The sequence below is a fragment of the Euprymna scolopes genome, chromosome 16 (assembly GCF_053919585.1).
Source record: "Euprymna scolopes isolate OS-2025 chromosome 16, ASM5391958v1, whole genome shotgun sequence".
Lineage (NCBI taxonomy): Eukaryota > Metazoa > Mollusca > Cephalopoda > Sepiida > Sepiolidae > Euprymna > Euprymna scolopes.
In genome coordinates this window covers 58438888-58451850 of record NC_136497.1, presented here as the reverse complement: position 1 = coordinate 58451850, position 12963 = coordinate 58438888, and the positions used below count along the sequence as shown (strand labels likewise).

At 35.9% G+C, this 12963-nt stretch overlaps 1 protein-coding gene across 8 annotated transcripts in view; it reads right to left on the bottom strand.

Moving 5' to 3' along the window:
• Window positions 1-12963, bottom strand: part of LOC145295990 (uncharacterized) — a 171961-nt gene that overhangs the window by 15019 nt on the left and 143979 nt on the right. For 4 of the 8 annotated variants that reach the window (XM_080141958.1, XM_080141953.1, XM_080141954.1 and 1 more), the window contains one exon: window positions 12818-12859. The exons of the other annotated variants lie outside the window; for them this stretch is intronic. In XM_080141958.1, the coding sequence (XP_079998084.1) occupies window positions 12818-12859 (42 nt within the window). The remainder of the gene's footprint in view (window positions 1-12817; window positions 12860-12963) is intronic. 8 annotated transcript variants of the gene reach the window in all.

The window sequence follows — 12963 nt, the reverse complement described above, 5'->3', positions numbered from 1 at the left end:
CTACTGTGTTTATATTTAAAAAGTCTGTGGCCTCGTTATTAGGGGAAATAAAGAGAGGAGTGACAGAATGAACCAAAAACACTTTTTCTTTTTTTTTTTGCTAAAAAAAAAAAAAAAATCATTGCAAAGAAAATTTATTAGAATTAGGAAAGATCAAATCATTTTCAGAAAATAATTTTTATTGGAACGAGACAAGATTTTTGGAATGGTAGATATTTTGTAATTTGACAACTTTTGATGACACTTCTGCATTTTGGGTTTATAGGACAATTTTCTGTTTCTGTTTTTGAAGAGTTCCATTCAAGACAAGAGAAGACAATCACAAAATTTATTGGAGATTTGTGAAAGTTTTGGGTAAATTAAAACAAATGCATTAAAGTAATCAGGGACGTGAAGGGGGGGGGCTAGGGTTGCCCAAGTACCTGCCCGTTTTACTCCTGTTTTAAAAGTGCCCTTTTCAGAGGAATGTATTATATGAAGGGCATGCAATAAGTAATGCTCTTGACCTACTTCTCATAGCAGTAGAGCAACGACACTTGGCGCAGTTATTAGTCTTTCTCTACATAGGAACCACCCAGAGTTATGCATTTCTCCCATCGTTTGATGCAGCTCTGGAGACCGTTTTTGTAAAACACCCCAGGTTGGTCCTCCAACTTCAGAAATCAAGGCTTCATCATCTGGGAAACGCTTTCATTTCAAAAACAACATGGCTAGGAAGAGGGGAAGTCAGAGGGTGCAAGGTCAGGAGAGTAGGAAGGATAGGGGTTGGATTTCATAACCACACGCCCATGCTTCTGATCTGTCGACATGCGAATTGTGGACCGGAGCGTTGTCCTGCAGGAGGAGGGTACCTTTGCTGATCTTGCCCTGCCTCTTAATTTTGATAGCTTCCCTTAATTTCCTCAAAAGTGAAGCATAATAGGCTCCTGTAATTGTGGTACCCTTTGCCAGGAAATCTGTCATCACTACTCCGTCCTGGTCCCAGAAGACTGTGAGCATGACCTTGCCAGCTGAGGGCTGCACCTTTGCCTTCTTTGGAGGTGGTGAGTCCAAGTGCTTTCACTGCATTGACTGGGCTTTGGTCTCTGGATCATAGTGATGGACCCAGGTTTCATCTTGTGCAATCAGTCTTTTGAAAAACTTTGACTCATCTTCTTGGCACATCTCCAAATTCATCCTCGAGCACTCAACGCATTCTCGCTTCGTGAATGGTGTGAGCAACCTGGGAATCCATCTGGCAGACACCTTATGCATATGCAAATGGTCATGAATGATAGTTTCCACAGACCATGTACTAATCTTGACATCTTGGGCTATTTGGCGAATAGTAATGCGCCGATCTCCCAAAATGGCAGCCTCAACTTGACGAACAGATGCCTCATCAATGGCAGAAAGGGGGGGGGCGACCAGGTCTGGGAGCTATTTCCACAGACTTCCGGCCATGTTTGAATTCACGATGCCAGCGTTTTACAAGGTCATATGATGGGGCATTATCACCATAAGTTTCTTTTATTTCATCCTGTGGTGTGCACCCTTTCACATACAAAAACCGGATCACTGCTTGACATTCAACAGGCTCCATTTTACACCTGACTCAGCTCAAACACCCGTAAAACAGAAACCACAATTAGTTCAGAACTGTAACTTGCCACATAACCGTAGAGATATAAATCATTGCACATGCAAAATTTCAGCTAGATCAAACAACTGGAAGTGGGTCAGGGGCATTACTTATTGCACGCCCCTCGTAGGCCTGTGTCCCACCATTATGATATTTTGCCTTTTTTTTCACTTTTGAGTACCTGCCCGGAAAAAGATTAGATTGTGTATATATAGTAGAGACGAACAATTTCAAAATTCTATGTTGTATTATTGGTTTAAATAACATTGATCCGTTTTGATGGTGATACAGGGGTAATAAATTTTGAAAACTTTCATATTCATTCATTTAGATAACACTAGTTAAATATTTTTCCCAACCGACTAAACCGAATTATTAATGGTTATTTGGTACGGATAACTTGATATTAATCCGTTTCGACAAATCTATTGCATGCATGTAGATAAAATAGGACAATAAAATTAAAAATGAATGACACCAAACATTAATTTATTATGAACTGTTTAAAAATTAGTTATGCAAATTGCAATCAAATAATTGTCTATAGATTATTTGTTTCTACTACATATACAGTATTTCAAAACTATGTTATATTATTGAATTAAATGACATTAACCCACTTTGATGATAATATAGGTGTGATAAATAAAAAATAAAAAAAAAACTTTCACGTGTATTCATTTAGATAACACTGATTAAATTTTTCCCAACCGACTAAAATATGTGATCAGTAGTTATTTAGTAACTCTTGAAAAAAATATTGGTTTTGTATAAACCGCACTAATTCTTCCCATTTAATTTTTGTAGTCCATTGTTTATACCAATGCTAAATATTCCAATCAGAACGATCTAGAAAATGTTTCAACATAATAAAAAAACAATATTTTATTGCAATTTTGGGGTTTGTATTACTGTACACATAGATTCGAAAAAGTTGTCAAAAAACAAATATATAGCAAATAAATGTTATCAAAGGCAAGATAAATTACTTTTCTACCAAACTGGATATAATTTTCGTGTTTTTATTCATTTTAACATATTTATTCAGCTCGAAAAGCATACAGTGTTTACCGATGTATTGGAAAATTCAAAATGGCGCCCGACTCTCTCTTTAACACGGTAAGTTCGGGAAAAGGTGTTATAAATAATAAACTAGACAAAATACTATTAAAAAACTACCGAATATATGTCAAGTTATGTCACGGTAACATATATTGAGCGAATTTCCAACAGTATTTTGTCTAGTTTATTATTTATTACACCTTTTTCCGAACTTACCGTGTTAAAGAGAGAGTCGGCCGCCATTTTAAATTTTCCAATACATCGGTAAACACTGTATGCTTTTCGAGCTGAATAAACATGTTAAATTGAATAAAAACACGAAAATTATATCCAGTTTGGTAGAAAAGTAATTTATCTTGCCTTTGATAACATTTATTTGCTATATATTTGTTTTTTGACAACATTTTCGAATCTATGTGTACAGTAATACAAACCCCAATTTTGAATTTCTTAAAAATGGTCTGGAAATAAAATAAAAATCAAAGTATGAAAAGCAAATAAATAAATAAATAACATTTTTAAAACATTAAAAAGAAAAAAAAAATTAATTCTGAAAATGACTTCTGAATTTTTACTCTTTTAAAAATAATGATCGAAATGAGAAAAATATAGAGATTTATAGTTTTTACCCTTGTGTAATGAAGCTGCAGAACTCACCCCCCCCCCAAAAAAAAAATTTGGCACTTGTGCATTTGAAACATTTTGTTTTCATTTTAGGAGAGTTCCATCTGCAATAAGGGAAGAGTTAACAAAGTCCGTCACTTCCAAATTATGACTAAACAAACAATTTCTCGGCTTAATTCGACACACAACTGTCAAAACTTCCAACTCCAAAACTTGATATTCTGTTGTCAAAATTTTCAACTCCAAAACTTGACTTGTACACGGCTATGTACGTAGCACGCCTTCTTCCAACTCGTCCGTCTGTTCGCTTTGCATCCGCTTAATTCACTTGTCTCATTCGCATAGAAACGACGATAGTCTGCATCGATCATGTGACTATTAACCACAATAAAACCAACTGAGTGTCGCCATTTTAGCCTTTCTTTCGTTCGTCCTTTTTTTTTTTCTTTTCTTTTATCGTTACACGACCGACCCTTTGAAGCAGGCACACATGCTAGCCAAGTAAGTACCTATTTTAATTTTATGTTGTTTGTTTTTTGTTGTTTTAAATAATTTTCTTAAAATTAACTCGTGCATTTTTACATCCCATAAAAAATTTTGAAAATCATTCTTAACATGGAAAGCGGTGTGTGGGTGGTGGGGACTTTTGTCAACTCTTCCATTCTTGGCCTTCGAGCCAAGATCACAGTGTAGTATCTGTTCTGATGCTATGCTTCACCTTTTCTGTCCTCAGTCAGTGGAGAGAAAATCCTTTATGACCGAGACAATTTTTAATTTTTATTTTTGTTCCTACCCAGAGTGCCCCTTTTTGGGGGAGCTGAATTTTCCCCACATTAAAAACCGACCTTGTGTCTAATTCTGCCGTCGTGGGGAGGCAAGTAAATAGGAACTCTTCTAAAATTAAAGCAAAAAGTGTTAAAATGCACAAGTGCCTAATCACACACACACACACACACACACACACACACACACACACACACATATATATATAATCATTATTATTATAACATACAGGCACTAATGTTTCAGGCTTTTGCAATCTTCAGTATAGGAAATGATAATTATTGCCGGTTGAGGGATTTTAACCCAGTTGCAAAGCCACCTTTGACTCTGCAGCTTGATATTCAACCCCTAGACCAACATCAATTATCATGAGTAAGAAGATAATTTAAACTATATAATGTCCAAACAGCAAGACATATACAGTAAGATCAATAGCAAAGGCCAGAACATCGCTTTATGCTTAGTTTGACTGTTTATTATAAATTCTTGTTTTGTAGCTTTTTAACGATTATATAATCCTCCAGCCGAGGAAAAATATGTGCTCGGGGAAGAGAATATATGTGCTATTTTTTAAAAAGAAATTCTTCTGCTTATCCCATTTCTAAAACTTATTAACTGCTTTCTTTACCGTTAACAATCATAAGCATAAAACAATACCAAATCTGTTAGTGATGCCCCAATTTAAGATATTTGAAGGGGTGTATGATCATCTTTTAGTTGTCAATACTCTTTGTCCATTATGAGACAAAGTGAAAGTACCCGCCATGTTCCTGTTTATTGGTTAAGTACTGTATATACTTGTGTATAAGTCGATCTTGTGTATAAGTCGATGCTCATTTTAAGACCAAAAATTGTGTCAATTTAGGTATTACCTGTGTATAAGTCGGCTTTAGATTCTAGACAAGTTAAATGGTCCGTTTCTTGGCTCTTTCTTGCACAGATAATTTCCTTTTTGGTGTTTTTTTTTTTTTTTTTTTGTAAGACATATTATAAATTGTTTCCCAGCATCTGCGAGTGATAATGTTAGGGAGAGGCAAGGTGCGAATGAACTCGAAATCCGGCCCATTAAAAAATGGAACCGGGAATTGGATGACCTGGCCCTATGACGCAAGTCGTTTTATGGGTCAGGCCGTTGAATGGAGCAAAGTTCGAACGAACTTAAACCCTGACCAACAAAAATGAAACCCGGGAATGAGATGACGTAATTCGGCCACAGGTAAGACCAAAAGCAAACACCGATAGGGTCAGAATATGGGTTGATGACGTAAATTGGTTAATGGGTTACGAGGTCGAATATCCATAAAAGAGAAATGATAAACAAAAAAACAGGCAGAGAGGCGCGGAGAGAGAAACGAGGCACAGACGATGAGAAACTGCCTGTCACGTTCGCAACCACATCTCTCCCACCACCACCTCTTCACTCCACCGCCGCATTGTGTAAATATGAATGTTTGTCAAATAAACTAAGTTTGTTATAACAAGTGTCTCGTTATTCATTGATAAAAGAACAGGGTAATTCCAATCAGAGACGCTTACCACAAGCATATGTGTATAAATGTCAAACAAACTATCTTTTTATCTATCGAGATATTCAAAAATCTGATAGTTAAATTACAGGCTTAGTGCTAATGCAATAGAATGTACCCTGGCTCTAGATGAAACACTAAGACTCTTCCTAAGACGAACAACAACAAAACAGAATAGACGTCACCGTCATACCACCCAGTATATAACAATAATACATGCATTTATGCATTTTCATATATAGAACCAATCCACTGCACACTTACATGCAACGAATGCAAATTTTGTTAACCAGACATTCTGATCAATGACATGCTGTAGATTCCAAGCGTAGTTATTGTTTTTGGACATAATTTATGTAGCATACCATAATAATGTAAATTCATGTATTGCGCATGTCGTAATATACCGTAATAATGTGAACGCATGCGTTAAGTGTCATTAAATGATTTCATTAAATAGTTGTCATTAAATTGTTAAAACTTGTTGAAGTTAGGGGAGAATGACATATCATAAACACTACATTTCCTACCTACTAAAAAAAATTATATCATCACCGAATACATCATATCGAACTTAGGCCTATCTATTTCAATTATTATTAAGCCTCCCACTGAAAAATTGTGCATGTGCTTACATGCTGGTAAACACACTCAGTGGGGTTCGGAAGGAGTGCAATTAATTACTAGTATTACCGGCATATATCGAGTGCACAAAATGGTGCTTTCTATGTTCTGATCAAGCACCAAGTCGCTCTTTAACAACATTTCCAAAAACACTACAGATGTATAAGACGATCCCCCCCCAAAAAATAACCTTAGAATCGTTTCCCAGAAATTCGACTTATACACAAGTATATACGGTATAATTTATCAAATGTATGTAAATAAAAGAAATTCATCTACAAGTTGGAACGATAAATTTGTTGCCTTAAAGAAAACAACACCACTTTATTTTAAAGGTTTTATTGAAAAAATCAATTCAGGTAACTTGATTATGCAGTAGAGCTGACTTCTATTCAATATAACCACCTTCAGCCTCAATCGTCTCCTTGATACAACACCACAGTTTTATTTTTAAAGTTTTATTGAAAAAATCAATTCAGGTAACTTGTAGTAACATGTAGTAGACCTGGCATCAATTACATGTAGCCACCTTCAGCTTCAATTGCCACCTCAATACGGGTCCAGAACTGGGAGCATACCTTTTCCTCAAATGCTAGCAGGAGCTCGGTGAATACTCGGTGGATGGCAGTGATCACATTGGCTTTGGTGTTGTGGGAGTTCATGTTTGTGATGTTCTCGATAGGATCAAACGAAGTACTCCAGTGGGTTCAAGTCAGAGAAGGAGGGGGGCCAGTGAGAGAAGGGTACAATGTCGTAGCACTCCTTCTGAAGCCAAGCCTGAGCCTTTTTGGACTTGTGGGCAGGCACCGAGTCCTGCTGCCAAACCCAGGGTCTGCCAGCGGCCACCTGATTGCACCAGGGGATCACCACACTCTTCAGCACACCCAGGTACACTTTGGTGTTGACTTTCAAGCCGACTTCGAAGATGTGAGGTGGCATGATTTGGCCCTGACTTGAAACCACCCCAAAGACCATAACTGTGGCTGGAAACTTTGTTGAGCTTTGCCCTCAAGTGTTAAACCATCCAGATTTGCATTTTGAGGGTGCTGGCAATGCTCCTATTGTTATAACTTGAATCAGTAAAGAGCATGAGATGTACAGTGGCGCATCTCCGATCTCACTCATTGAACATTGTGTCCCTTTCAGACATGATAGAAGGTTCCTATCGCTCTTGGGATTTTTACAGAACTGGCCAACTAGTAGATGGTGTGCAACAAAAAAAAGAAAACCGTTTCTTTTTCAAACGGAAGTGGAATCATGTCGTCTTTTCTATGGCGATAATTTTATCGTTCCACCCTATATAGAATGGCGCAAAAAAGAAAGTCTGCATTTGTCATTTTTTCAAAAACTGCAAATGTAAACTGGATTAAATGTAACTGTTTAAACAACCCACATCTCATTTAATTCGCCTTTTATCCATCTATAATTTTACCTGATCATATTTGACTTTTAATTGAAGTATCATAAATAAATTAACTTCAAATCAAGAAGGCAAAAAGAAACTCCACAGTAACAAATGAGCTTAAAACCAGCTTAAAATATTCCCCTTTTAGACAACAAAGCATTTCTAACCGTAATTGTTGTTGTTCCTCACATGCCTCGACTTTCTCTTAATGATCGTCAGGAGTTCATTAATCTCCACCTTTCTGGATTATCTAGTCGAGAAATCAGCCGCAGATTGAAATGTGATGAGAAAACGGTAGGAATGATTGTGCAAAAGCATCAAAACACCGACAGTGTTCACATATCCCCTAAATTTGGTCGTCCTAGAGTTACTTCTTACAGGAAAGATAATGCTATCAAGATTTACAGCCTCAGAAACAGATCTGAAACGGCTCCAAAAATACAACAACAGTGTAATCTTGTTAAAAAAATGCTCTCTTTCTACAGTTAAAAACAATTGAAGGAATTTAATTTGTAAGGCTGTGTTTGTTGCAAGACGCAAGCCAATGCTTTCTGTAAAGAACAGAAAGCGCCGTCTGGACTTCATCAGATGCAATGAAGATTGTGACTCTTCATATTGGTTTAAGGTGATTTTTAGCGACAAAAGCAACTTTAATAGGCTAGGCAGTTATGGTAGGCAGTACATCCGTCGAAGGAAGGACAAAGAATTTAATCCTATGTGTACAGTTTCAATGCTGCAAGTTCAGTTTTGGTGTGGGGCATTATTAGTGCCAATGGTCCAGGGCTTATAGTTTGCTTGCAAGGTCGAATTAATTTGATCAAGTATATTTATGACTGAACATTTTCTACCCTACTTTGGTCGGAATTTGGATGATAATCCCATCTTCATGCAGGATAATGCTCTCATTCACACAGTTGGCAATGTCAAGAGGTTCCTGGAAGAGCATTATATTCCGTGTTTGGATTAGTTTGCACAATCCCCAGACCTCAATCCTATCGAAAACGTATGGGATTACATCAAGCAACAGCTACACAATGATAAAATCTCAAATCTGGAAGAACTTTGGATAAAAATTAAAGAAGTGGGATACCCTGTCAACGGAGTATTGCCACAGACTAATTCAATGAATGCCCGAAAAATTGCAGGCTGTCAAATTTCAGTAGGGTAAGCTTACTAAATATTGCTAATTCATTGTGTTCCTGTTGTATTTATGTTGCATTAATATCCTAAAGGTACATTTAAATAACAATTTTTTATTGTGTGGAGTTTGATTTTGCCTTCTTGATGTGAAGTTATTTTTTTAAATTGACTTGAACACTAAAATACTTCAATTAAAAGTCAAATATAAACAGGTAAAATTATAGAGAAATAAAAGGCGAATCAAATGAGATATAGGTTGTTTAAACAGTTACATTCCATTTAGCTTAAATTTACGGTTTTTGAAAAAATGACAAGGCGCCCTTATATATATATATATATATATTTTTTTTTTTTTTTTTTTTCTTTTATTCTTTTATAAATTCATTTCTTCGTCTCAGTTAGTTTTCTTTCTTCATTCTGTAATTTTTGTATTTGCATTTTCTGTGCTTTCTGCGTATATTTTTAACTTTTCATTGCACTCAAATTTCATCTCGTTTTCTCTCCATTATTTTTTTCATATCTTACCAGACTTTCAATTTAGTCTATGTACCACCTTCTTTCATTCTCGCTGTTTCCTTTTTATTTTCTATAGCTATCTAGCCATATACCAATCTCTCTCTCTCTCTCTCTCTCTCTCTCTCTCTCTCTCTCTCTCTCTCTCTCTCTCTCTCTTTATTGATTCTATTTTAATCATTTAGACCATTTACGTACAAAAATTAAGTGTGGTTGCTGCAGAAAATGATTTAAGAAGAACTGACATGCCGTGAAACCCAGCAACCAACTAACCATTAAGTCAAACCATTTACCTTAATGCCACAGATTTCTAATCATGCTCAACATCTCAAAGAATATTCATCAATGGATGAGTAAAATGAATTCCCCCAAACAGGAGTTTTAAACCACTTTTATGGAAATTAAAATAAACGTATATCTACAGAATTTGCAAAAATCGGGGGGGGGGGGGTAATACCGACCTAATACTAAATTAACTATAACCTAAACCTAAGTTTTAGATTTAGTTCAGTAATGTCGGTTTTTAGCTTTGCAGAAGCACAAAAAAAACACACACACACACACAATGATACTAAACCTTATGTCTAGAATTCTTATTCTAATTTTGATCAAGATTTATTACATAATGTTAATTCTAGAAAATGTGATTATTATTATAAATTCTGCTAGCGACCACCTTAAGTGATCTTTAGAAGAAATTGAAATTCAGGGAATCTTATTTAATTGATGTTTAATAAATATGGATCAAATTCAATGCAAATCTGAAATATTTTAATTTTTAAATGAGAGATTGTACTCATATTATGCCCATAAAATTCTTTAAAATATTGCAAAGAAACTGAAATTTGGGAAATATATCGAATACCAATTGTTAAAATTTTGAAAAATTCAGAAGTATCCGAATTTTCACAAAGGGCTTTTATCCCGACTTGGCCCGTTTACTAAATGAAAATAAATATTACCTATATTATCTACCCTTATATCCTTATATCTAGCAGCTATTCGAAAATTCATAAAAATCAGTTAATTAATTTAGAAGTGATTTAGAACTATTCAAAGCTATCTTTATATAAATATAGATTCTTAGGGGGTATATTTATGGAAGATATTTCCAATGTTTTTAGAAAAATAAACAAAATAATATCGAAACACAACTAATTTAAAATGTGTCTAATAGAAAAGTTGACTAGACAAAATAAATTCCAGATTAAACTATCTCTGGTCAGGTCTTTATTTATCCCTCTTTCTCTCAAGTTTATCCTTATCACTTTGCTCTTTTTTTTGTGAGAAAGCAACACAAAAATCAAATCAGCTTGAGATCATATATTATATTGAGAATATGATTTTTGCGAATTTTACTTGGGATAGCAGTCTCACAGTTTAAATCTAGATGTGTCTGGAATGAAAACTTATGAAATTTAAATTATATTTTAAATTTGATATTTCTCCATCAGTTAATTCATTTTTATGCCATATCAGCTGTAACCTGACACATCCGATCAGCAACAAAGTCCCACCCCTTCACCGTAGAAGTAGAAAATCTTCCAGTAAGAAGATTTTCTACTTGGATGGCTTCTTTTCTTAGACTGTTACTGCATGAACATGCCAAAATTTAAATGTAATGTGAACCAAGAATTTTCTCTCTATACATCTGACCCCTATCATGCTTCAATGACATTATACCTTGTTTGTTTGTTTTTTTATTGTTATATTTTTTTTTTCGCTTATTCACCCCAAACTAGGCATATTGCCATTTGGCCATAAGGAGCTACCATGTATGGCTATGCCTAAGGAATCACTATGTAGGAAGTTGGGCAGTAAGATATCTGTTAGCATTGCATTTAAATTTATGCCCATTTATACAGTCAGGGAAGCACGAAAGATAGGGGGAATTCCAAAGTCTAGCAGTTTAAGGGAAGCATCTATTAGTGTAGAAAGCTTTCCATCATTTAGGGAATTCTACAGTGAAGGAGTGGGATTTTGTTGCTTGTCAGGTTAGTCAAAGGGGGGCATTTACGTTGAGTGGGTACAAGTGTTAGAGGTTCGTCAGAGCACTATCCCTTAAAGTACTTGTAAAACATAAAGATGTAATATTGTGTCAATGGGACAGGGGTTGGAGAAGTTGTTTTAAATATTAAAAAAAAAAACAAAAAAAACGAGATTGATGCGAGGTAAAAAGATTTCACTTTCTTAGTGCATTTGACTACTTTTATTACTTTGGTAAATGCTGAGGCTAAGTATGTGAAGGAACCGGAATCATTAATACTTATATGACATCCTCCAGTTCTTTGATTTTTTTTCTTTTTACTCACGTTCAATTCTAACAAGGCATATCGCTACTTGGATGTAAGGGGCTACTATTTGAGATCAGGCCTAGGGAAGATTAACAAGATATTGGTTTATGTTACATTTAAACTGAATATCAGTACAGTCAGGGAAGCAGGTAGCAGGAAGGGAATTCCAAAGTCTGGCTGTTCGAGGGAAGAAACTATTAGAGTAGAAAACTTTCTGGCATATAGGGATCTCAACAGTGAAGGGGTGTGATTTTGTTGCCAAGCAGGTTTGTTAGGGATATGTATGTCGAGGGATATAAGTGCAACGAATTCACCAGAGCACATTCCATTAAAATATTTGTAAAACAGACACAGAGATGCAACATTGCAGCGATGGGACAGGGGTTGGAGCTTAGCTGACAAAGAGGGACCTATTAGATTGAAAAGTCATTTTTGGACCTTATCCAAGAGGGAGAGATTAGTGGTAGATGCACCAGCCCAGATGTGGCTACAATACTCCATCATGCATGGGCGAATGGTGGCTTTGTAGAGGTACAGGATATTCTCAGGTGTAAGTAGTCTTCTAGCTCGATAGAGGAAACCCACCTTCTTTGCAGTAGCCTTCATAATGTCCTCATTGTGTTTGTTCCAGTTCATATTGCCTGTGAATGTTAGGCCGAGGAGTCTGAAGAAAGAATTCTCAGGGAGGGTGTTATTTGTCATGGATATCGGTGGTTGAAGAGACGTCTTGTAATTGTTAAAAATTTCATTCTGTTGTGAAATCTCTCAGAACAACAAATGGCAAAAGCATTAACAGGAGTAACAAACCTTCTAATAAGGTTGTCCTCTTATAAATCTGGCCCCTATCACAGTATCCCTTATGCTTTAGTGATAATACACCACGTTTAGGGTGAACAAGAGTTTTTAAAAAATGTCATTTATTACTGCATGTTTTGGAAAGTGACCAGCACAACGACAGGAATTGATGCAGAACAAAATCGTCAGTGAAAGCTGCGCATATGCATCTATAATGCTTACGTAATTTAATCCAATATGAATAATGACTGCCAACCAAGTGTGCCCATCATCTAAAAGGGTATTAGTAGATGAGGAAGGAATTACATTAAGCCACCATATGAACTCCAATTCAAGTGTTACGAACTCAAGCGATTACTGCAAAAGCCTGTCTCTCCCTTAGACCTTAAAGTAGTGGAGAGAGATGATCAACATTAACATCAACACTTACCTTTTACGGGATTGTCCAAGACGTGTAGTCTGTTCAGTGGATCTGAAAAGACAAGGGTACAAGCCGCCTTCAAGGCACGACTCACTAGCCAAAAGACACCCCTCGAAGGCTTATAAAGGAAAATTGAGAAGAGTTGAAACTTCTTT